We start from the raw sequence: 23,914 nt of genomic DNA on the forward strand, positions 1-23,914 counted from the left end.
CCGCGGCGGCGGCGGGCGGCGGCGGGGGGAGGCTCCGCATCGCAGCGCCCGCGCACCACGCAGCGCCCGCCCCGCGCGGCCCCGGCCGAGAGCGCGCTCGGGGAGGCGGGGCGCCACGCCCCCTTCGAGACGGAGCCCCGTGAAGCCACGCCCCCCCCGAGGCCACGCCCCCAGGCGCGTCCTGCCCGAGCGCGTCTCTGGGCGGCCATCCTCCGCCACCTGCGCTCCTTTCGTTGAGTGCTTCCAGCGCTGATTTTTTTCGCTATTAAGCGTAGCGCCCATCGGGGCCCGTTCTGGGGAGAACCACGCGGGTGGCTGCAAGAAAACCGTGCCCTGGTTTCTGGCAGTTGCCCATTGTGTAGCTGGAAATGCCACCTCCGAGCAGGATAGATCGCAGAGGCGTCGAGTGCCTTGGGTTGGAAGGGTCCTTCAGGACCGTGGCAAACTGCTCAGGCAACGTCTGATGTCCTCGCCCACGCTGAGCTCTGGCATAGCTGCCAGCAGCTGCCCTGGCCCTATCGGGTTGCAGGGCGCTTTGCCAGGGCTGCTGGGGCCCCGCTGACATTCAGGTCACCTCCTGCTTGGGCTTCTGCCCCCACCCCGCTGTCCCAAAGCCAACAGTGGGACTGGGGTGCGCATTAGGCTTGGGGAAGTGGGGGACTGTGGGAGTGGCTGTGAGCCCCCCAGGTGCTGCTGAGAATGAGGGCGTGTGGGGAGGAAAGAAAGTTGTGTGCTATTGCACATAGCGAGACGTGGGAGAGAGCAATGCTTTGAGTAATCCCCAAAAAAATAAATGCCAGAAATAGTTATTCACAAGTGCATGGAAGCAGAACCATGCAAGTAATCCAATGGGAGTTGCAAATCTGAGGCTGGACAACCAGCAGGGGGGAGGTAGGTGCACGTCCTTCCATCACAAGTTCCACCTTATGTGCCAGGCACCCCCATCCTGACCCCATAGGGCAGCCCCTGTCCTACATGCCCAACAAGCACCACAACAGCCTCACCCTCCAGCCCCCTCCGGCTGTACAGACACTGCTGGTGCTGGGGCGGCACTGTGCCAGGAGCTTCCAGCACCCGCTGGGACAAAGGCACTTTGTGCAGGGCCAGTGGCGTGGCTGTGCCTCACGATGTGCCCCAGGGAACAGGAACCCCCTACAGCGTGTTGCTCTTGGGGTCGAAGAGAAGGCAGAGCCACACAGGGACAGGGGATAACGTTGCAGCTGTACCTCCCCTGTGAGCCCTCTGCAGCTTTCTCTCATGTCCTTCTCACCTGCACCATTCCTTCACACTCCTCCCAGACCTCTCACTCTCCTGCCACAAAGAAAAGTACTTCATTAGGAATAAGGCAGCCCAGCCAATCCAGTCCCCAAGAAGTCACAGCACCCCAGTGGCTCTCCACATGCTTTATTTGCTCAGCATCCACCACAGCCACCCTGGAAGAAATCAGTGGCCAACAGTGGCTGTTCACTTCTCCCTCTCCAGTCTTAAAACAGCTCCCAGAGGCAAGAAGCCTCTGGCAGAGGGTCTTTCCAGTCAGCCTTCTATATAAATACCTTCTCTATACCCTGTCCGACCAGCTAAGAAATGCCATCCAGCTCAAATCCCACTCCCCTCCTGAGAACGGCCCCAAGCAGTCAGAGCAGAAATTCAGCACGCAGAACACGCAGGCAGGGTGGGAGCTGTGCAGGAGCGGAGAGAAAAGGGAGCACCTGAACGAGGCAAAGCCTCAGACCTTGCAGAGAGGGGGACAATTCCTGAGCCACCTTTCACCAGGTGGTGCCTCCACATCGCTCTCACCCCTGCAATAACCCCGAGGCAGCTCCCCTCCTCCAGAAGCATCACCCGGCCATCAGGAGACAGCAGCAACCCGGTCCCACAGAGCAGGACAGCCCTGCACAGCACACCGGGAGTCATGGCTTCCAGGCCATGGTGGGGTTGCTGGTCGTCCACAAGGCCCACCTCGCCAGGAGTTCCCTCCCTGTACCTAAGTTTCCACCACAGGGAAAGGGGCCCATTAGGAAGCAGAAGGGCCCTGGTTAGTAGCGTGGCCCCTTCGCTCCCGGAAGCTCCCGCGCCTGTCAGCAGCCCCGCACAGAGATGGGCGCCCAGCTAAGCCCTGTCTGGGCCGGGGCTCCCCACACCTCCATCACTGGCTCTCAGGCAGACCCAGCGCTGTGCCACCGCCTGGGCCATGCTTGGCGAGCTGCCGCAGGTCCCGCACTGACCTGACGGCCCACTGGGCCAGCTCCCGCAGCACCCCCAGGCCCCGCAGCTTCTGCTCAAAGAGGCTGAGGCGTGGGGGTGCAGGGGGCTCAGAGCCCTCCTCAGCGGGGGCCCCGCGGCTCTCCAGCTCCAGCAGCTCCTCCAGGTGGTAGGCAAAGGCCGAGACCTGTAGCAGCACGGCCGCCAGCGCCGGGCCCAGCTCAGCATCGGCGTCTCCCAGCTGCTCCCGCTGCTCCTCCAGCATCTGTGCCAGCAGTGTGCGGAAGGCCCGGTAGGCTGCCAGGTTGTCCAGGAGGCGCTGGGTGCCAGTCTGCTCTGCCCAGCGCTCCGCCGCCGCCGCCGGCACCCCATCCACCGCTGCCACGCTGATAGAGGCGTCCAGGCCCTGCCGCTCCACCTGCGGGACAGACAGCTGGGATGGATGCCGGCACAAGGGTGGCCTCCAGCATCCCGCCCTGAGGAGTCTCGCGGCAGCAGCCTCCCGCCTGCACTCCCAGCCCCGAGAGCAGGGCGAACTCACGTAGATGTCCAGGAGGTCGGTGACGTCTGAGCGCATCTTCCTGGCCAGGCGGATGCCGCGGCTGCACAGGTCGTGGTGCCGGAGAGTGGCTGAAGGGGTGTCTGCCGCCGCCATGGCCCAGGCGGCCGTCCCGGACTCACGGCGCAGTGCCCGCGCAGCCCCGGGAGGACAATCCGTTGCTGAGCTGGTGCATTCCAGCCGGGAGCTCTGCTCACGCGTCCGCTGGCCTGGCTCTCCCCCTCTTCCGCGCCTGGGGCCTGGCACGACGCTGCAGATTCCCGCCTCTGGGATCAACAGCAACAGATTATTTCCCTAATTCCCCACGCTTTGCCACTCTAAGCTTGTCGCCCAAAACGCTCTCACCCGGCAGCGACAGGCTCCTTCCCCGCGGCACAACGAGCCCCGCTCTAATCCCTGGCTCAGGCCGGAGCACGGGAAACCGCTGCCGGGAAGAGGTGAGCAGAGCCGGGACGTTGCTCAACAGCTCAGCCCAGGCAGCAGGCTGGGGCCGGAGCAAGGCGCAGCGCTGGGGACAGAGCGAGGCCCAGCCGGGGGCTAGGATACCCCTCACTCTACAGCCTGACCCCAGCAGCCGCCTCCCTCCCTTTTCCTCAAGGCGGTGGGAGCCCCCGGACACCCCTACCCCAGATTTGTCCCACAGCAGCAGCCCCTCAGCACGAGTACCACACACAAACAGCCCTTGGGGTTGGTTTGTTTTCCTCAATACATTTATTTTGGTTACGTGTTACCCAGATGAAAAGAAAAACAGAGTAGAAAAGCAGCTTCCCTTGGCCACCACAGCAGCACCCAGCACCAGGCCCCACAGCCCCCACAGGGCCCCCATAACCTGCACCCATCTCCTCCTACATCTCAGGGCTTTTATTGGGGTCAGGGCCCCGGCTTCCTTTCCAGGAAGGAGAACAATAAAATAAATACAGGGGAAAAAAAATACAAAAAAAGTTTATTGCAAACTACTACAATAATTTATTGAAGCAAACTGCATGCGAGTGAAGGAGAGACACGCAGAGGAGGAGCTGCAGGAGGGCTGTGTCAGTTGTAGGGTTTGAGACAGAGAAAGGAGTTACATCAGACTCTGCCGCACTGAGGGCGAGCAGGCTGTGGTTAGAAGACAGACAGGCAACTTGCTGAGACAGAAAAAAAAAAAAAGGGAAGCAATGAGGGCATGGGAGGGTAAGGCAGGGACCAGAGGGGTTCAGGCCAGGAGCAACACAGGAGGCAAACGAGCCACTCAGTCCTGCACCCCACAGCACGTAGCAGTGCTTGGGGCAGGGGAAGGACGAGGCCTCGCCTCCTGGCCAAGCCCGGCATTGCATCACCAGCTGCAAGCAAGCTCCTGACCCAAAAGCATTCATTTTAGTGTCAGAGAGCAAACCCCAATCTCTCCCATTTCATTTAGTGTTCTGTGCAAGGCTCTGCCTGCCACGCAACGCTCCCTGGAGTGGTGGCAGGGCACGTGAAGCAGCTCCCAACTTGGGGGATCGATCTGCAGCTGCCAGCTGGCATGGCACAGTGCAAGCTGCGTGCTCCCCTCCTTAATTCCCCTGGATAGAAGAGCCACACTGCTGGGGATGAACCCACCTCTGTGCACTGCATGGTGCCCCTTCAGTTAGCAGTGCTTCACAAAGGGAATTCCAACTTGACCCAAGCAAGAAGCAGGCCATGCCAGCTAAAGCAACTGCTTTGTTTAGTGTACTCCCACACCACCGTGCCAGGAGTGCTGTGCTCAGCCTTCCACTCACCCTCCAGCTCACACACACAGGAGCCACAGTACAGGACCAGCGAACGCCCACACCCAGGGCACAGACCAACATAGAGCATCCCTGCAACAGCAGTGCTCTGCCTTGCTCCAACACAGACTTCAATGTCAGTGGGAAGGGAAAGGGGAAATCAGGACAAGTGGCCCAGTAAGTGCTGTCAGACTTTGGGCTACAGCTGGATTTCCAGGCAGCACAGGCGACAGAGTGGGCGTTTGGAGTCAGTTTCCTGTCAAAACTTTCCAATTCAATTCCATGTTTTATTGCTGATCTCCAGACCCCAGATACTTGACTTTGCCTGGCTGCTGTTACAGACCGGTTCTGCTGAACTCAGGCTTGGACAAAGCACTTCAGCTCTGTTCCCAGCACATAAACACAACTGAAAAAACAAGTAAACTGACAGAAAGCCCAGGTTATTGGTCACCTCTTCCAAACACACAAAGAATTCAAGGCCACCTAGTCTCCACACACAGCTTCAGATAACAGAGCAAAAAGATCCGAGCCTAAAGACCAGATGTCATTTCCTATGCAAATTCTTCCACAGGCTCTGAGCTGTCCTAACACACCAGCAGGCAATGACCACCCCAGGGAGCAGAGATGGCTGAGCACAAGTGAGGGGCTCAGCACAGCACACCCCATTGCAGAGGCACGGACAAACCGACAGCCTCTACTCCCACGTCAGCCCACTGCCTTGGATAGATGAGCTAAAGACAACCATACCCGATCTCTGCAGAGGAGCACCACTGTCCTGGGCCATGAGAACAAGTATCCTGACTAATGCTGTCCTTCCCGGCAAGGCGAGGAAGTAAGGGGAGCAAAAAGAGCTGAGCTGGGAGGGAAGGAGGGAGATGAGAGGCGGTCGTGCCATCACTCACCTCATCCTCCTGCTAAAACGCTGCCGCAAGGACTCCACTGCTCTTCTCTGGGGCTCTCCCTCTGCTCTGGAAAGCCATGAGGTCTGACTGCAGCACGCTGCTTTCACCCCAGCTCTCCGAGCTGCTGTTACATGGCATGCACACTCCCTACGGCTCTCTGGTGGGAAGGAGCCTGCTGGGAAGCAGCCTGAACCCCTGCCACCCCACCCGCCAAGAACATAACTAAAAAATACCGACCCTTTTATCAATAAATAAGGAATCTCGTTACCACAACACAAAAACGAAACATGTTCAAAGTGCAAATTACTGTCGTCAAACCGGGATGCTCCTCCTTGCCTCTCCCACGCAGGGCTCCCGTAGCCCCCGGGCCTCTCCAAGCAAACATGATCTATGAGCCAGGGCGTTCCCTCTGCTTCCTGCCAGGGATGGGGCCAAGTGTGGTGGGGGACAGGGACTCCTTCGCAGCCTGCCCCGCCGAGGGGGCCTAAAGTGCCGAGCCAAACTCCCAGCCCCGGGATGAAGAGTGAGGCTGCGAGGACTAGAGTTGCAGAAATGCATAGAAGTGGGACCACGGGGCAAAAAGGGAGTCCTAAGAAACTTGTCCAGAGCACACCAAATGCTTCCTAGCTTGCAAACAGGGCCAGGTCAAAGAGCCAGAAAGGCATCTACTTCGGGGTAGAGCGAAGGGTTTCAGCCTTCCCCCTCCCTCGGAGAAATCTGTCACTCAGTCCGACTTGCTCTGGTAATGGCAGCGCGTGCCCCTTTTCTGCAAAGGAGCTGTGGGAGACAGAAGTGGTTGGGAGAAAGAGGATGTGCTGTGATCCACGCTGAGGGGAGCAGACCCTTCGGTTACTTACTAGTATTTTAAGTTTTGTTTAACTTTTCTCTCTTTCAATGCGTCTCCATTTGTTTTTTTTTTTTTCCTTTTAAATAGAGTCCAAACAGTCCCAGCACCCACGTGCTCCCCACCCACTAGGGTCCAGTGGAGTCTGAATCTTCAATGAGCACCTCCGTGGTGGCTCCCAGGATCTCTGTGTTCATCACCAGCCCTTCAGGGTTGGCGCTGCTGCCGCTGCCTACAAAGAGCTTGCCGTCAGCCACCAGGCTCACACGCTCCGCCCCGCCGCAGTACGTCTTCGGCATCCCATCGGGGTTCAGCAGCAGGCAATCAGTCGGGGCAGTGCTGCCCAGGGGGTCAGGAAGAAGAGGGAGGCCCTGGCCATCGGTGGGCGGCGCGATGGCCTCGGGGTTAGTGCCCAGAATGTCAGTGCTGGTGATCAGGGCACCCGCGTTGGCTGCCAGTGCTTCAGCAATAAGCACTTCTGGGTGGCTTTTGGCTTTGTGGGCCACGACACTGTCCTTCTTCTCAAATTTCTTGCCGCAAATGTTGCAGGAGAACTGGTAGAAGGAGTCCGCATCGTGTTTCTTCATGTGCCAGTTGAGGGAAGCTTTCTGCCGGCATGTGAATCCACAGATCTCACACCTGGGGAAGGGAGAAAGGGGAAGTCACAACACAGCAACATCGGCACACGTCTGTGGAAACTGCTGGAGTAACAAGGCAGCCCAGGAAAAGAATGGGCTCTGATCAACACGGGCTGTCACCGTAGTGCCAGCTCTTCCTGTTATATCACTCATGCTCCTCAGATCTCTGCCGAGGCACTGCCTCAAGGACCAAGCAGCACTTCAAACGCTCCCACAGAGGTGCGTTTCAAGAGGGCCAGGACTGCACAAGTAGGTTCCAGCCCTGACTTCAGAGCTGCCCCTGAGCTCGGTGTGCATGTATCTAGGGGTCACTCAAAGGAGGAGAGCCAAAAGGTACTCACTGCAAGGGCTTCTCGCCTGTATGGATCATTCGGTGCACCGCCAAGTTATGAGAGCTCTTAAACGCCCGGGCACAGTACTCACAGATGTAGTCCCTTTGATCTGAAAAGCAACACCAGCCAGAGCATTACTCTCCTGCAGACCTGCGCCCTCTCCCTGCTCTCATGTGCTGCAGGTAAAGCCGCCCACAAAGCAGCAGAAGCAGAAATGCTGGGAGGCCTGCAGGCACAGCAAAGGAAGTGGCATCCCACAAGACACCACGGTAGCTTGATCTGGAGAGCTAAGGCGTGATAGAAGAGTCTTAATCCATTCTGACCAATACTGAAGGAGTGGTAAATTAGGATAAAGCTTGGCTTGTTTGATTGTTGGCAATACTTGCAACAATACTTGCCAGTGGGTGAATTAGGAACTCTATAGCCCATTTCTGTCATTCCCTTAGAAGATGGTAACACAGAAGGGAATATTACCCTGCCATTTCTGCACACCCCTACCATCTGCCTCACCTTCACTCCCACCTCAAGCCGTGGGCATTTTTCTTTTTGCCTCCCTGCACTGTTCACCAACCCAGCAAGAAGCCAAGATCCTTCTCCTTCTCCTCCCCATACCTGTGTGGTGCTTGGCATGCCGCAGGAGCTGCTTCTGCAGTCGGAAGAGCCGACCACAGGAGGGATGGGGACACACATACTTTTTCTTCAGCAAATGTTGGTACTTGATGTGATGCTGAGAAAGAAAAGCGAAAGGTTGTAAGCTCTCTTTTTGATTGGCTAAGGAGGAGGCTGAGGCACACTGATCCCAGGTGGCCCCTTGGCAGGGCATCAAACTCCAGTCGCTAACAAGACACCCTTACATGCAGAGGAGAAAGCCCAATGAATGTAGACATCCAGTAACAGGACAGACACAGAGACATGTGGCCTGATGCAAACTGCCATTCCCTGCCCTCACACAGACAGCATTCAAGAAGTAGAAAATCCCAAATACCTGCAGGTAACGCGGGTGGGCCAGGACTGTGCCACAGCCTTCCATCTCACAGCGGACGTACTGTATTGGAGGCTTCTTCCTAGGAGGTCAGTAAGAAAATGAGCAGTGATCAGCTGACACATCTGAGGGGAGGACAGCAGCCAGATGAGCGAATGTGAGCGCAGCTCAGTAATGTGAGAGCAAGGGATTATTGCTCCAGTATTCCCAATGAGCTGTGCTGACAGACTTTGGCCAAGAGCCCCCTCTGCTTCTAGCAAGACATGAGGGCTCACACAAGGACTAAGAAAACCCCAGAGGATGCCAGGCTCCCCAGAACCCCTGCACACCGCCATGGCAGGAATCAAGCCAGATGGGGAAAAACAGCTGGGAAGAAAGCAAACCCAACATCCATAGGGAAAAAGAGGAATGAAAGCAGGGGAGCCAACATATGTCACCATTTCCTTCTTTTCTTTAAGGCTGATTTTTGTATTGTGTGAGAGAGGTGCCTTTTGAAACAATTGACAGCTCTGTGCATGACGCAAAGGAACTGAACTGAGTAGAGGGGATCACTTACCTTCTCTTGGGCAATCTTGGGCTCTTGTCATCTTTTCTTCTCCGTCCTCTCCTATAGCATATAACAGAGTTACAGACAAAGTTGTAGGAGGCTTCTTTACACCGGCACTAGGCAGAGGTTTTCAGCTGAGTGCCATAATACTACAGAACTCCTCTACAGTTTTAGGCTGAAAAGTAACATTGCACCCAGCAACTCAGAATCAACCACCACCCACTCTGGATCAAAATGCCTGAAGAGTTTCAAAGGAAAGCCTGCGCAATAGATGGGCAGGTTTCCCTCAAGCAGACATCACACGCTTCACATTTTTCTTTTACATCTGTCAATGTCCAAGTTATTTGCAGTCCTTGATTACATTCAGGCCTTTCCAAGCTGCACATGAGCACACAAGATTCTGCTCTCCTAAGTTCCTGCTGTAGACAGTTAGCGAGTTATTGCCTCATTAACTGCAAGCCCAAGAAAAATCAATCAAGAATAAGTTTGATGCAGATTCAGAGGAAGGCAATGTTCTCAAGAAATAAGTGCTTTGTGTGGTTTGCTCTCACAAGACCTCCCATTTCCTAATGCATTTTTAATAAACATATAATTTTGCCAACACAGTCCAGAACTGATGGTGCCCTCTATTTCCTCTGCTCTGTTGGGTAACATTTCATGCCATGTGAAAAACATCAGCCTGCATGGCTAGGAAGGAGGGGATTGATGACCTAGCAGCTATTTTTCAGCCCTCTGAACTAACTAGAGCAGCTTGCACACCTGTCAAGACAAATCTATGCCCTGATCAGACCTGTGTTTACATGTACAATATATCTTCCCAAGCAACACCTCTGCCCAGAAGATTGCGCCTGCTTGATCACATTGCTGCTCCAAGACACCTAGTGCAGATTGATTAATTCTTTTCTAGCCCATACTGAGACATTTTACTGATGGTGAGACCGTGCCAGTAAACAAGCTGAGCAGGCACTCGGCATTCAAGCCAAGCCTTCAGGAGCAGCACAGGTTTTCTTACACGTAAAAAAAAGTGTCTGATCCAAACAACACAACCACAAGCCTCAGAAAGCCTCACGTGGCATTAAAAAAAAACAAACAACAAAATCTTCGCAAAAATACTTCTCTCCAATGTCAATTACCCTTGCTGCAGCTTAGAAGCAGCATGAGAAACTGAAACAAAAGTGTGCAAAGCGCCACGCCGCTGCCAGCAGAGGGAGCTCCTTTTGTTCCCATTTCTCATAGAGGAGATCAAGTGCAAAAGCTGGTTTTTTCCTCTATCCCAAACAATGGCTTTGACCCAAACGCATAAATGCAGCCTCCTGCAGCTGCAGCACACCCAGGTAGGTATTCTGAGGCTCCACTCCAAGCACCAGTGATGACCAGGCAGCTTCAGTCGGTGCTCTCTGTTTCTCCAAAAGGAGGGATAACACAGCTGGTTTTCCTGAGCTCTGGTGCATAAATCCCCAGTGTACCAAGAGGAGGTTTCCCACATGACACGTATGAAGTACTCTACCTCTGGGCACACACTGGAAGAGCTCTGGCCTTCCCAGACTAGCTTTCTAACACACTTCAGACTGCTGAGTTTTAAAATCTCTACAGTATTTCACACAGTGTGGCCGTATCCAGGCAGGCTGACAAAGCCCCAGCGTGGAAAAACACTGCCTCAACTAAATGAAAACATCACTTCTTACTTTCCCTTGCCAATCATGAGCAGGACACTAGGAAACAGTACTTCAGTCAGAGCAAGAGGCTCTGCCCTATTATCTTTCAGGCCCAGAGGGGAAAAACAACAACAACAACACTGTTGTATGCTAGCAAGAATGCAACATACACTGTACATGCTGGTACGTATAACTGCAGAATTTTTACTCACTTCCTTGGTGGTTCTTCATCTTCCCGAAACTCACTCTCTTCTTTTACCTCTACTTTAATCTCCTTCTGTTTCTCTTTTTCTTCTTTTCCCTTGCCAGCTTTTCTCCTTTGCTTTGGAGCTTCCCTACAAAGACACAAACACAATGTATTACTCCAATATTAATTGGTATCTATTTAAAGATACCCTCATGCCTCTGTCTTCCTCAGAGCCTCTACACCTCTGGCTTGCTGTAACTGGTTCTCCACCATATTAGCACCAAGGGCTGTCTCTCCTTCCATACTCTTTAAAAAGCACTGTCCACTCCTTACAAACAGGCAAAACCTGGATAGGAGTTCATGTTTTAATCAAATCCCACTTCTGAGCAGAAGTGGGATGGAGGTCTAAGGATGCACCTGACTGTCAACAGGGCTCTAAAAGCTTCAGACCACCTGAGAAAAAACATTCCCAAGAGGTGAGGGAGATAGGGAACACAGTGAACTCAGTGGGAGCTACTCCATGTCAGCAACTAGCATGGTTTCTCCAGGTCACATTAAGCTAGTTCAACTAAGTTATGTTTTTAATCTAAAGACACAATAAGTAGGTAATCTATTATACTTTTCGAGATGGGGCTTGTAGGTTTCATCTCTTGGATCATCTTTGAAGGGAACTTCTTCCTCACTGGCAAGGATCTCCTCCTCATCATCACTGCCAGGAGAAAAGGAGAACAGAGGAGTTAAGCAGAGACAATTGAAGCACTACTGCAAGAATATATATGCAATTTCCCATAGAATGGGAAAGACATGCAGCAATTTTCATCCCTTGTTTGCACTAAGGAGCATAGGTAGGCAGAGTAGCATCCTGTTGAGAACAGCTACAGCACCCGCTGCACAGGGAACAAAGCTTCCAAAGCTCCACACTGACCAAACCCAATTCTCCAGTATCTCCTGACACCTGCAGCCCATCAGCAATCCAAGCTGAAAATGTGAAGGGCCAGGACTGCACGAGAACACAGCTGCCACCCCTCTCACAGACCGTGCCACAAGCATTTGAAAAACTGCTCATATGTTGCTTTCTTGACACTAAACGCAAAGAACGGTCGCAAAAATAAAGTTTCCTACCTGATTCCAGCTGGAGACTGATGCTCTTCTGTGACCTCTGAAAGGAAAAGTCACCATTAGGTTTCAACCTGCGTTCGCTGCAGTGAGCTCATCTGTCTCAAGATACCTCCGCCGACATTCAGCGCCAGGAGTGCTGGTGGCAGAAGGCACTCGTGACAAAGCAGCACCACGCCTGGAGCAGCCACAGCCAGCGCACAGCTCACCGAGCTGCACCCACACGCAGCTCCCTTCACAGGTTCCCACCAGTTGCCTATCTTCAGGCGCCTCACACCACTGCTTCCCACATACCGTATTCCAGCTGGTCGGCGTTCGGTTCTGACTTGCAGACGAGCTGCAGGGAGCCAGTCTTGGACCTGGAGGTACGTGAGTTCTCGGCTTCACGCTGGCGGGCGGCAGTGGCCGACCTGCTGCTGCGCCAGCTCCTGCTGGGCCGGGCTGTGCTGACTGGAGAGCCCTGGCTGAGGGCAGGGGAAACCTCCTCCTCCTCCTTCTCTTCTTTGGGATCTGAAACACCATTGAAATCTCACTGTTAATCAACGAGCAGTTTCAGAAGCTCCCCATAGTTAAGGTCTCGTTTGGAGAAACCCCTACGCACACGCTTAATCTGAAGTGTACGTTTGGTAACAATCCTGAGGAACCTCAGCTGGATGCTTCTGGTCTCGTGCTGGAGCAAAAAGCATCACAAGCGCTGTCAGGTCTGCCTGCTCATTTAGTGCTTCTACAGGTGGTTTCTCTTTGGCTGATGGCTCACCTCCAAATACATTTTGGCAGGACAACAGAGCCAACTAAAATGTGCATGCGAGCAAGTTCATCTCTTTAAAAATTAAAATTCCAAGTACAGTTCACCTGATCTCACTTCCTGGTGGTTGCTGGAACACCGGGCCTTAACACACTCAAATGCTTTTTGACATTTCACCAACGATGTGCTAAAGGAATCCATCCTGAGGAGCTAGCCAGGCTCTGTGCTCCAGCTCTGCCACTGCGTTAGCACACTGGCACAGGGCCTGAGCCAGGCTCAGCTCTGAGACACTCCTCTCACTGACATCCATTTGCATGGCTGTGTGGCCTTCCCCAGAGGGCAGCCAGGCACGGGGAGAGGGGCTGGATGCCAAGCCGTGTTGCTGTGCTTCCCCAGAGGGCTTCTGGACGTGAGCTCCACACTGAACCCACACTCAGTAGGGAACAGAGGCCCCCTGATGTCCCCTGCCCAATCAGCTCTTCTCTCATTTACCAAATCTTTGTGATAGAACCTCTGGAAAGCTGCTTGTTTGGGGCCCCTCCCCAGGCCCTCATTAACAGAGGTGGAGCGACCAACCTTTGACTGAAAAAATATGATTGGAATACAGAATGTAAAGCCTCAAAACAGCAACTAAGTCTGATGCTTCACATACACAAAGCCACCTTCATTACAAAACATGAACTATGCCTTCTCTCTGCCTTCCTGGTTGCGTGGACCTCAGCACCAACTATACTTACTTTATGCTTTTAATCCTAATTCTGAACATCCTTAGTTTTCTGAACACCAGATCAAATTCAGAGACACGTGGAAACCATTCTCTAGCATTCTTGCCATAGAGCACCACTATTCTACACACACACTGCTGCCCTCGAAAGACATTTATTCCCTTGGCAGATCAGGAATTTGGCTGATTTCTTGGTAAGAGCTGATATTTTCTACAATATACATAGAGTTGAAGCAGACCTCTATCAGAACACGATCCTACAAAGCACACCACAGACACAGCTCACCCAGCAGTTTTGCTCCACTTCTCTGAAGGTGTGAACAAGCCTCTTCCTGTGACACTTTCACCCCCACTTCAGCACTGTCTAGCAGATTTGCTGCTTTTTTATACACACTGTGAATACTTCTGTGCCTCTGAGAAAACGCAGTAAGAAGTGCTCCCTTCACTGATGACACCTTACAGTAATTAACATTCCTCCTCGGACACCACACTTAACCTGGTGAAATCCCTCTCCTCCTACCAATGCACCTTTGCAGAAAGGCACATGCTCCTCAGTTAACAGGTTTTGGCTAATTAGAGCAAGAAGCAAGATAAATGGAACACATGTTGCTATTACAGATAATCAGGCTCTGTTCTTTCAACCAAAAAGGTTGCTGCTCTAATCTCTCCAGACTGAAACAGAGGGAGAAGTTTAAATGAAAAGGCTGCTGTTGACTCTGCATTTGATGTGCATAAACTTGTTAACACCATCAGCTCTGGCTAACAGCAGCTTCTGCAGTAGGTCCCTGCCCTCCCAATAAGGCACCTGGAAAATGGATTGTACACCAGCATCCTGTTATTTCCTTGCAAGTGGCAACAGCAGTGACGGACACCAGGTCACAAGAACTGCAAATCCAGAGGACAAATAAGAGCATGAGGTGATGGATATCAAAGCACCTCAGGTGAGAAACAAAAAACGCAGGGAGCATTGCTTCTCAGATCAGCTGTCACAAAGCAAATGATGGGCCTCCCTTCTGGCAGCAACTCCAGATTAAGACCCAGCACTGCTGTCACTTTCCCAAATCCCATTTCACAGGGCAGTGGGCAGCAGAAGCTGTGACCTGGCCAAGCTGCTGTGCCAAGGAATGCTCCTGCACTCACTCCCTGCAACTCCCCAATACCGATGCTATCTATCTGCCTCCTTCAGTAGCCTCTGCAAAAATCAGCTGCAGGAACTGGGTGGGCGCCAGCATCTTACAGAAAATCATTCAAGAGATATGGGGAAAATCCTCTTCTTAAAGTCCTACCAGTCCTTCTCATCTAATCTTGGGAGTTTTTCCTACCTTGAACTCCCCTTAAACAGTAACTCTGTGACAAGCAGCTGTATTCTGAGGTGCTTTCACCATTCTGCTGATCCTCCCCAACTGCCTTTCAACTAACAGCATCTAGGGTGCAAAACACACAGATTAGCAACAGACCTTAATTTAGCAGGCATCAACCATCATTCCATGACATGATCTCTTAAGAAAACATTAGACAGTGACAGAAGGGAAAGCTGAGAGGCAATGAGATGCAGAGATGGAGCTCTGCTGTAGTGGTTTGGAGAAGCAAATGAAAACACTCCGGGGAGGAGCTTACGCCAAGAACATCTATCCTCACTCAGCACGCTGGCCATCACAGCCCATGGCACTCTTGGGAATAAGCACAGCCTCTTGCACACTCAGTAACTACGTCCCTAGAGCACAACACACAGGGATATCCAATCAAAGAAAGCCTCTCTATCTCAGAACCCGTATCAGTTTGTTTGATGTGTAACAGCACTGCCACAAACCAAACAAAAGGTATAAATCCCAAAGTCCTGCAGACAAACTCATCCTTACCCTAAATCATAAATCAGAATGCTCACACCTTCAGGTGCCTTGCTTCTGTGTCACTCCCTGAGACCCCACAGCGTTTTCTTTATAGGAGGCTTCTGCGAGAGCAGGGCACCTGCTGCATCCAGCAATATAAGAAATGAAGCAGTAAGCACCATAAGCATGTCTGTGACTGATAGAGAGGTGACAAGGGCTGGAGCAGTAAACACACATCCCACAGCCAACAACTGAAGAAAAACAAAGTCCCGGGCACATACCAAACACTCGCTGTCAAGAGCAGAAAATCCAAACAAACTGCACTCCCTTAACACCCACCAACAGCTCTTTCCTCAGAGAGCTTCCAGCTGTCTCCTGAGGACTCGATGACACGATGGCCACGCTGCTCCCTACATGGGGAGAGACAAGCGGGTGGCCACAGCCATGGAAGGGTCATCTTTCTCTGATACTCCACCACGGCATCTCAGAAGTGGGTTCCATCACCTGCTGCCATGGCTCAAAGAACCACAGGAAGTGCTCAGCTCACAGTTTGGTAATAGAAGGGCACGGAGTTCGTTCATAAAATACATATTCCAATAATTCAAGTTATTCAGGCCAAACAGAATTGAGAATTATTTCCACATGAGCACACGTGTCACAGAGCACCCAATGTGGCATACACTGCACAACTATACAAGTCCATTTTTAAGCTGAGATTAAATGTACTCCTTCTAAAAGTAATATCTCTATAGAAACACATTAGGGAAATATTGCAATTGCGTGACTAAGCAGCCAGGAAACACAACTGCCGTGGCTGGCAGCACAGCTGCTCTCATGCATACGGGCATGGCAACAACCACGCACTGTGGCACACCACAGCATTGACTTTACCCTCCTTCAATCTCCCCATCAGACCCACAGAGATGGACCTTTGGAAACAACACACAGCACTTCACCTGCCAGAATCCAGAGGCTCCTCACTGCCAGAAGCCTTGCCATGCAGGGAGAACTGCTGTCTGCTCGTACCTCATTGGGCTCCTTCACACATTTCATGATGAAGGCGAAAAGAGGGGACCAGGGTAGAGCTCCCCTCCTGCACACACATGACCTGTCTGCAAGGAATGCACCTTCACCACTCCGTTTTCATGCCTTTCCAGAGAAGGACACAAAAGTAATAAATCCTTCTTCCGCTCTCACATCCAAGGTCAGTTAGGACTCCTGGAGCCTCAGCTTTAAGAAGGTACTCCATCAGAGAGACAGCAAACCTGTGAAATATGTCCCTTCCAAGAACATCCCAAGAACTGAGGTAAGAATGAGACTACCCCATTTTGTATGCTTTGGTGTATTCAAAACACTGGGAAGAACCATCAAAATATGTTGTTAGCACTTCCCTGCACACACCAAGAGGCAGTGCCATGACACTGTTATATGTCGCAGCAACTCTTTTTCACCCAGAAGGATGAAGAGGATGAAGTTTTTACTGCATGAAAGGACGAGCAGAGCATCACGAGCAGTAAACACACATGGGCTCTGTGCTCAGCACACTTTAGTTAGTTCTGCAAAACCATGCCTTGTCAGCTAGAATTGTGACAGATTCCACCCAAGAGGAATAAAGTTGTAATGCTGTAAGATTTATAGAACTATAAGGGCAGACTTCAAATTCTAGGTACAAACTGCAAACAAGAACTGAAAAGCTCCAGTAGGAAAAGTGAACCCATTCTCACAGCAACACAACATTCCTTGTTGTTTCTTCCTGTTATAATTCTCCTGTGCCAGATCATGTGGAGGGACAGATATTCTGCCACTGATCATGCTGCTGCCAAGACCTGCTTCATAGCAGTCATTAAGACACTGTTATCTCTCCCTCCAAAATCTCAACAAGTTGCACTTGATGATCCTTACGGGTCGCTTCCAGCTCAGAATATTCAACAATTCTATGATCCCTGCGGAAGCAGCAAGGAACAAGATTCACCACTGCTACACACCGCAAGGCCAGAGAAGGTAAGTAGCTGCATACCACCTGCACACGTCTAGCACGTGTCCCTGCACACCTACACCTCTACTCTGAACAGCCCAGTGCAGATGTGAGCCCAGGTGACCCAGCAGCTGCTCAGGGGCTGGCAGACCACAGCGCAGCGGGCTGCACTTCTGCTAGCAGAGGGATACCCTAGTGGTTATTTGGAAGAACAAAGTTTTTGCAAGTTGGACACACGTGAGCAGCACAGGAAGCTTACAGCAGTTCCACAGCTCTGAGAGAAACCTTGGAAAGGAACTGCATGTCCCCACACACTGGGGCTTTCTCCTAAAGGAAGCTCCAGCAGACACGTGGCTGCCTGCATGGGAGAGCCCCGCTTTTAGCACAGCACACAGAACACACCAGGCTCTTACCTTTGCCAGCAGCTTTATCCGTGCACCTGGGGAAAACAAAAGTAGGGCGTAAGAGCCAGCTCCCAACGCTCCGCGCTGCACCTGCGGGATCATCCCAGGCACAGCCCCGGAACGCAGCCGCCCCACCGTGCCCCCGAACCGGAGCGGGGCCGCCCGGGACATAGGACGGGGAAGGCTGCACTCACCCAGCACGGGGCGCTCCCTTCCTGGGGGCGGGCGGCGCCTCGGCGGCGGGCTGCTCCGCGGCGGCGGGTCGGGCCCCGGGGCTGCTCCGCCGGCGCCGGGGATACTCGGCCTTACGGCGGCGGGAGGCGGCGGCTCCCCCCGCGGCCCGGCTCCGCTCCCGGCCACCCCTCAGCACCCGGCCGCCGCCGCCGCCACTCTCCTCCCCCTGCTCGGCGGCGGCTGCAGACGGGCGACGGCGTCCCGATGGCGGCGCGGGTTTCTCGGCCGCGGGCGGCGGACCCTGGGCGGGCTGTTGCTGCTGCTGCTGTTGCTGCGGCTGCTCCTGCTGCTGCTCGGCGCCCGCCGGCTGCTCGGCGCCCGCCGGCATCGGGACGGCGAGCGGACGGGCAGCGTCTCCGCGCCGCTCCCGCCCGCCCCACAAACCTCACACCGCCCCACTCCGGGCTCTCACCCAATCACAGCCCGGACTCCGCGTTCACGCGGGGCCGCCCAGCACCCCGCCTCCTCCCGGCACCCACCAATCTGCAAGGCCCAAGAGAGAACTCCCCGCCCCGCGGCTCCGCCTCCCGCGGCCCTCCCGCCTTTCTCCGCCGCTCGCGCGCTGCCCAGCCAATAGAGGCTCTGTTTGCGGCAGGGCCCGCCCCCACTCTGCCGCGCGGCCAATCGGCGTGCGGCTCCCCGCGCAGGCGCGGCCGCACTCTCTCTCCCGCCTCCACCTTCCCTCCCCCCCCTCCGGCCTGCCCCGCCGTGCCGCCCGCCCGAGCGCGGCCCCTCCGGCTCCCGCTCTGCCGTCCCGTCGCCCGGCCCGCCCGGCCGCCCGCCCGGCCCGGCTGCCGTCGCCCGGTCCTCGGCCCTCGCCGGGTTTCCTACCGCCGCCGCTGCCCGCTCCCCTCCGGCTGCCCCCGAGTCCCCTCGCCCGGCGGGCGGGACCGGGCAGGGGGAACCGTTCTCTCGCCCCTTGCGGCCGCTCCCTGCAGACGGGATGCGGCGCCGCTCGCGGGCGCGGTGGGGCCCGGTGGCGAGCCCTGGTCGGGGGCTGTCGCTTCTCCTTTAAGAAAAAAAAAAACGCCCCGTCGGGCGGCGGGTGAAAGTCGGTGACAAAATGGCGGCCGGCGCAAGGGGGGCGGGGCCAGCGCGATGAGCTCCGCCCACTTCCGTCGGGTCACCGCGCATGCGCCCGGCCTGCCGGGAATTGTAGTCCAGCTGGGCGCTGGCGCGGCCAGGCCGGAAGTGGGCGCGGGGCACGCTGGGGGCTGCGGGCTGTCCGCCGCGCCTGCCTGCGGAGTTGTGTCGAACCGTCCTGCTTAAAGCAGGCCTGGGTTGGCCTTTGGCGTTTAATTCCGGTCTGTCAGTCGACAGAGGGGCTGTGAGAGTGCTCAGTAACCTATTGTTCTGTGGAGAACCACAGCCTGATTCCTTCTGGCAAGACCCCAAGCTGTGGGGAGGAGGTGCCCGTCCTGATGCCAGAGCTTCTCTGGGTTAATTGCTCCTTTGTAGGCAGGGCATGAGATTGCTTAATACTCATCAAAATGGCTTGGCTAAAGCACTGTGAACATACAGCTCAGCTCAGGACGGCTCAGCCATCTGCATCTACTGAGCCTGAGTTTTATAACATTACAGCTTCAGGTGCTTCATTGCAATAGAGGCCGTATCTGCACTGAGGGGACAGTCAAATCACTGAGATGCCTACAAATAGCCCAAGACCTTCTGCAGACAGGAAGGTTCTTTTCTTTCAAAAAGGGAAGTGTCTGACAACCACGCTGCTTCAGAGCCACAGTAAGAGTGTAACCACCCACACTCCTCTTGTCTTTGGGTGGCTCTTGTAATGCTTGCCCTGAAACAAGCTGTGGAGCCTGGGGTTTGGCTCCCATGCGGCTTTTCCTGAGACAGCACCATGCTGAATGTCCTTGCTGTGGGACGGTAACAAAAGAGCTCTCACCAGCATGGAGAGTGTCAGTAACTAAATGAACCTTGGTGTGCTAGCTTGGTACAAAAGGGCTTAATTCAGCACCGGTGGCTGAGCTGGTTACAAATGGTTGTTGGTTCCAAATGCCGGGGCTGAAATGGAGGAGGTGGCAGCAGAGATGTGACGCCAGGGAATGTGGGAGGGAGATCAAAGAGATCCCCATGGCATGGGAGGGATGGCAGAATGAGGCTGTAGCAGGACGAGATGTGTTACTGCAGGAGAAGTAGTAGGGAGCCATGGGCTCTGCCAGAGTGGCAAGTATCATTTGCTCCCATAGCTTTGCAGCAGCCTTGGAACTATCCAAAGGGGGCTAGCAAGGATGCAGTGTGGGTGCCCTCTCCATGAAGGCACAGATGTGCTGGGGGGATGCAGGGGTGCCTGCTGCACATGGGGATGCCATCTCTGCCGTGTAGTGCTGGTGGATCCCAGCAGACGACCACAAGGAAGCCAGGTTCCTTGTCAAGTCAGGAGCCCCTTTGTCAGCCACTGCTCACTTTGTTTCCTTTCTGGCCCCAGCCTTCATCACTTGTTACTTGTTGCATGTGATGCGCAACCCACAAAGGAAGAAGCCCAGCGATGAACCCTAGCGTCAGGGGTGGAGGCAAGGCTGGGAGCGGAACTGAGCACTGGTGCAGCCCAGCCTGCTGCTCGCACTGCCCTGCAGAGGCAGGATGGAGGATTTGGGTAAGCTGGGTCGCTCTGGTGCTGGGGAAGGCTGAACCGGCGCCGTGGCCAGGCTCGCTGCAGGGTCCTGTCCTGGTGGGCTGGAGAGCTTCATCTTTCTTGCATTGCTTGGGCAGGTGGGGGTGGCACAAAGGGGACGGCAGCAGGGCTGCTCCTCCATCTCGGGGGACAGATGGGCGGTTGAACTTTGCCAAAAATGGAGACTGCTCAAAGGCAGGAAGCGGGCTTCAGTGACGGTGCAATCTTGTCTGTGCACAGTGGGGCCCAACAGCCTGCTGAGAAAGGCGGCACCATGAACAGGGGTGCCCTGGCCCCAGGCAGGGAGACGGGGCCCAGGGGGCAGCTGCCAGGGGTGCCTGTCACCATGTCCTGTCCTGACAGTGGCAAGCTGAAAGTAGAAAGAGAAAGGGCTTTATCCATATGGATATCCCACCACTCTGAGGCACAGGAAGCACCAAGGGTGAACTTTCCTGTGCCAGGGTTGTGCTTGAAAAAACTACAGGGTGATAGATGTCCCTTTGTAAGCTAGAAGCAGCTTACGCCTGGGGCGCAGAGAGGGGCAACGGATTCCTATTTGCATCTCTCCGTGCAGATGCGTTGCTGGCAGAGCTGGAGCAGAGCTCCAAGCCAGCCCCAACGAGCTACATGTTGCTGACACCCAGCAGCAGGCAGCAGGACGCACCTCCAGGCAAGCCCCCAGCTTCCAGCAACCAGAAACCACTTACATCAGCAGCCCCAAAGGTAATGCCTGGGGCCTGGGAAGGCCCTGCTCAGCCCACAAAAGGGGTGGGAGTGCTGGGTGAGTGCTGAAAGGTGCTGGGGGCTCAGCCACAGGGATTTGTTCTTTCAGGTGCCACTGCCACCTCGGTCTCAGCCTTCAGGCAAAAGTTTGGAATCTGTGTACAGGTAAAATACAGCCATGAGATGGCAGAGCCATTGGGGTTACCCCTTCCTTAGTTCAGACACACTCACCTGGCTTCCTCAATGTCTCCACAAAAACCAAGTCCTTCTGTGAGCCGGGGTGAGGGTGTCACATCCTGCTGTGCCTGCTGCCAGGGTAAGGGGTGGGCTTCCAGTATGTCCCCTACCATGGCTCATGGGGACGGAGCAGCTTTTTTGGGGTGAAGGCAAGATGCGCTGTCCCACATGCTCCTCAGTCTTAGGGGTGAAACTGCAGTACCTATTGCTCTCTGCTGTGCCCAGCAGCCCCATGCCGACCCCACAAGCACTGCCTGCTTCGCCAGAACCCACAGCGGCCGCCCGGCAGCTGGATGAGCTCCTGGCTGACCTGGGCCAGATGCAAAGCAAGGTGAGCTGCATCCTGGGGCAGGCAGCACGGGGTAGACTGGAACCCATCCCTCACCTACCCCATCCCAGCAGCTGGCAGCGGTGGGGCAAGGAGCCGGAGCGCCGGCAGCCCCTGAACACTCGCTGGACCACATGCTGGGTGGCCTGACGCGGGACCTGCAGGAGCTGGGCATCACTGCTGCTCCTGCTGCTGTCTGTGCCGCCTGCCACAAGCCCATCGCCGGCAAGGTGAGCCATGGGGTGGAGCGTGGGGCTCACAGCAGCCCCCAGGTCCCTCACTCATCTCTATCGTGCAGATGTTCACGGCCTTAGGCAAAACCTGGCACCCCGAGCACTTCACCTGTGCCTGTTGTGGGCAGGAGCTGGGCGGGAGGCCCTTCTTTGAGCGTGGGGGGCAGGCGTACTGTGAGGACGACTACCACCAGGCCTTCTCCCCACGCTGTGCCTACTGCGCTGGACCCATCCGCGAGGTAAGCACGGCCCTGCCCACCTCTGCGCCCCGGTACCCAGCGCCTCACCTCTCCTGTGCCCACAGAAAGTCCTCACCGCCATGGACCAGACCTGGCACCCCGAGCACTTCTTCTGCGCCCACTGCGGGAAGGTGTTTGGAGATGATGGTTTGTATCCAGGGGACATCCCCCTGCTCCCCACCCCATCACCCCGCCTGGCACCTGCATCTCTCCATCTCAGTCCTTCTTTAGTCCATCCCACTGCCTTCTTCGCAGGGTTCCATGAGCGTGGTGGGAAACCCTACTGCTTCCAGGACTTCGTGGTCCTCTTTGCCCCCAAGTGCCAGGGCTGTGAGCGGCCGCTGACGGATAACTACCTGTCGGCCCTGCAGGGCGTCTGGCATCCTGAGTGCTTCGTCTGCGCGGTGAGTGGGCAGCAGGACAGAGGGATGCAGGGCAGGCGCATCCTCAAAGCCATGCCAGCCTTCTCCCTTTAACTACTTGGCTGAGAGATGGCTGAACGCAAGCCAGCAGCGTGCCCAGGTGGCCAAGGCGGCCATCAGGATCCTGGCTTGTATCAGCGACAGCACAGCCAGCAGGAGCAGGGAGCTGATCCTCGCCCTGTACTCGGCTCTGGTGGGGCTGCACCTCCAGTGCTATGGTCAGTTTGGGGCCCCTTACCAGAAGAAGGACACAGAGCATGTCCAGAGAAGGACAGTGATGCTGTGAGGGGTCTGGAGCACAGCTCTGATGGGGCATGGCTGAGGGAGCTGTGGTGGTTCAGACTGGAGGAGGCTCAGGGGAGACTTTATTGCTCTCTACATTGACCTGAAGAGAGGTAGTGAGGAGAGAGGGGTTGGTCTCTTTTCTCAGATAACATTGAAAGGATGAGGGGGAACAGCCTCAAGTTGCACTAGGGAAGGTTCAAGCTGGCTATTAGGCAAAATTTATTCTCAAGAAAGTGGTGATGCAGTGGCACAGGCAGCCCAGAGAGGTGATGGAGTCACCATTGCCAGAGATGTTCAAGAAGCATGTAGATATGGCACTGAGGGACATGCCTGAGTATGCACAGTGGCAATGAGGCGGCAGCAGGACTAGGCGATTTTAGAGGTCTTTACCAACCTTAAAGGCTCTTTCCCCCCCAGGACTGCTTGAGCGGCTTCACCAATGGCTCCTTCTTCGAACTGGAGGGCCGGCCCTACTGCGAGCTGCACTTCCACCAGCGGCAGGGCAGCGTGTGCCACGGCTGTGGGCACCCCATCACCGGCCGCTGCATCACAGCCGCCGGGCGCAAGTACCACCCTGAGCACTTCATCTGCGCCTACTGCCTGAGCCAGCTGCACAAAGGCACCTTCCGTGAGCACGGGGACAAGATGTACTGCCAGGCCTGCCACGACAAGCTCTTCCTTTGAGCTCCGAGTTCTGTGCTTCTAGGAGCTGCTTTGCTTGGCTTCCCTGTCATCAGCACCAAGAGCATTGCCCCTGCGGAGCCAAAGATCCCTAGGATTGTACCCCTGTCAGCATCCCCAGCGCTGCCCCAGCTGAAGCAAACACTGCCTCTTGTCCCACCCCTCCACAACCACAGCATTGTTCCTTTCGTACGCGACAGTCCTGGCCTTACACCCACAAAACCCCAGCTTTCACTTGAGCAGGCTTCCCTCAGCCACTTCTCTTACACTGTTGTTGCCAGTTTAAAAAAATTGTTTAAGAAGAAATTTCTATTTCTCAAGTTGTGCAAATAAATACAAGCCAACTACGTGCTAGAGTGTGTAGAGCTGAAATGCAGGAAGAGGCACAGCAGAAGAAAGCTGTACTCTGGGGCTACGCAGTGCTTCAGCTCCTCCCATTACTGTCTTTCAGCAGACACCAACCGCAGTGGCTCATGTCCAGCTGAGTAGGACAGCCCGAGCTGTAAAGCTAAGAAAGAAAGGTGGCAGCCTC

General features: G+C 54.9%; 3 protein-coding genes across 5 annotated transcripts; 1 reads left to right on the forward strand and 2 right to left on the reverse strand.

Annotated features, from left to right (window-relative positions):
* Positions 1-191: 191 nt before the first annotated feature.
* CNTF (ciliary neurotrophic factor) lies at positions 192-3,560 on the reverse strand. Its single transcript, XM_048949757.1, has 2 exons — positions 2,744-3,560; positions 192-2,620 (listed from the first exon to the last, which is right to left on the reverse strand). Exons 1-2 carry the CDS (start codon positions 2,855-2,857, stop codon positions 2,147-2,149), a joined length of 588 nt encoding a protein of 195 aa, XP_048805714.1. The 5' UTR covers positions 2,858-3,560; the 3' UTR covers positions 192-2,146.
* A 126-nt stretch (positions 3,561-3,686) lies between these two features.
* ZFP91 (ZFP91 zinc finger protein, atypical E3 ubiquitin ligase) lies at positions 3,687-18,295 on the reverse strand. Its single transcript, XM_048949717.1, has 11 exons — positions 17,566-18,295; positions 17,381-17,406; positions 11,989-12,204; positions 11,701-11,737; positions 11,198-11,287; positions 10,604-10,726; positions 8,746-8,796; positions 8,193-8,271; positions 7,820-7,934; positions 7,217-7,316; positions 3,687-6,876 (listed from the first exon to the last, which is right to left on the reverse strand). The coding sequence occupies exons 1-11, from the start codon at positions 17,931-17,933 to the stop codon at positions 6,366-6,368; spliced, it is 1,716 nt and encodes a 571-aa protein (XP_048805674.1). The 5' UTR covers positions 17,934-18,295; the 3' UTR covers positions 3,687-6,365.
* A 1,813-nt stretch (positions 18,296-20,108) lies between these two features.
* LPXN (leupaxin) lies at positions 20,109-23,817 on the forward strand. 3 transcript variants are annotated; one of them, XM_048949750.1, is made up of 9 exons: positions 20,109-20,216; positions 20,809-20,957; positions 21,067-21,122; positions 21,420-21,525; positions 21,594-21,752; positions 21,821-21,994; positions 22,060-22,141; positions 22,250-22,398; positions 23,119-23,817. In XM_048949750.1, exons 1-9 carry the CDS (start codon positions 20,204-20,206, stop codon positions 23,383-23,385), a joined length of 1,155 nt encoding a protein of 384 aa, XP_048805707.1. In that variant the 5' UTR covers positions 20,109-20,203; the 3' UTR covers positions 23,386-23,817. The 3 variants fall into 3 exon arrangements, with proteins under 3 accessions (XP_048805707.1, XP_048805708.1, XP_048805709.1); XM_048949751.1 differs by having other exon boundaries at positions 21,597-21,752; XM_048949752.1 differs by having other exon boundaries at positions 21,423-21,525.
* Positions 23,818-23,914: the final 97 nt, after the last annotated feature.

Source organism: Lagopus muta, chromosome 6 (assembly GCF_023343835.1).
Source record: "Lagopus muta isolate bLagMut1 chromosome 6, bLagMut1 primary, whole genome shotgun sequence".
Lineage (NCBI taxonomy): Eukaryota > Metazoa > Chordata > Aves > Galliformes > Phasianidae > Lagopus > Lagopus muta.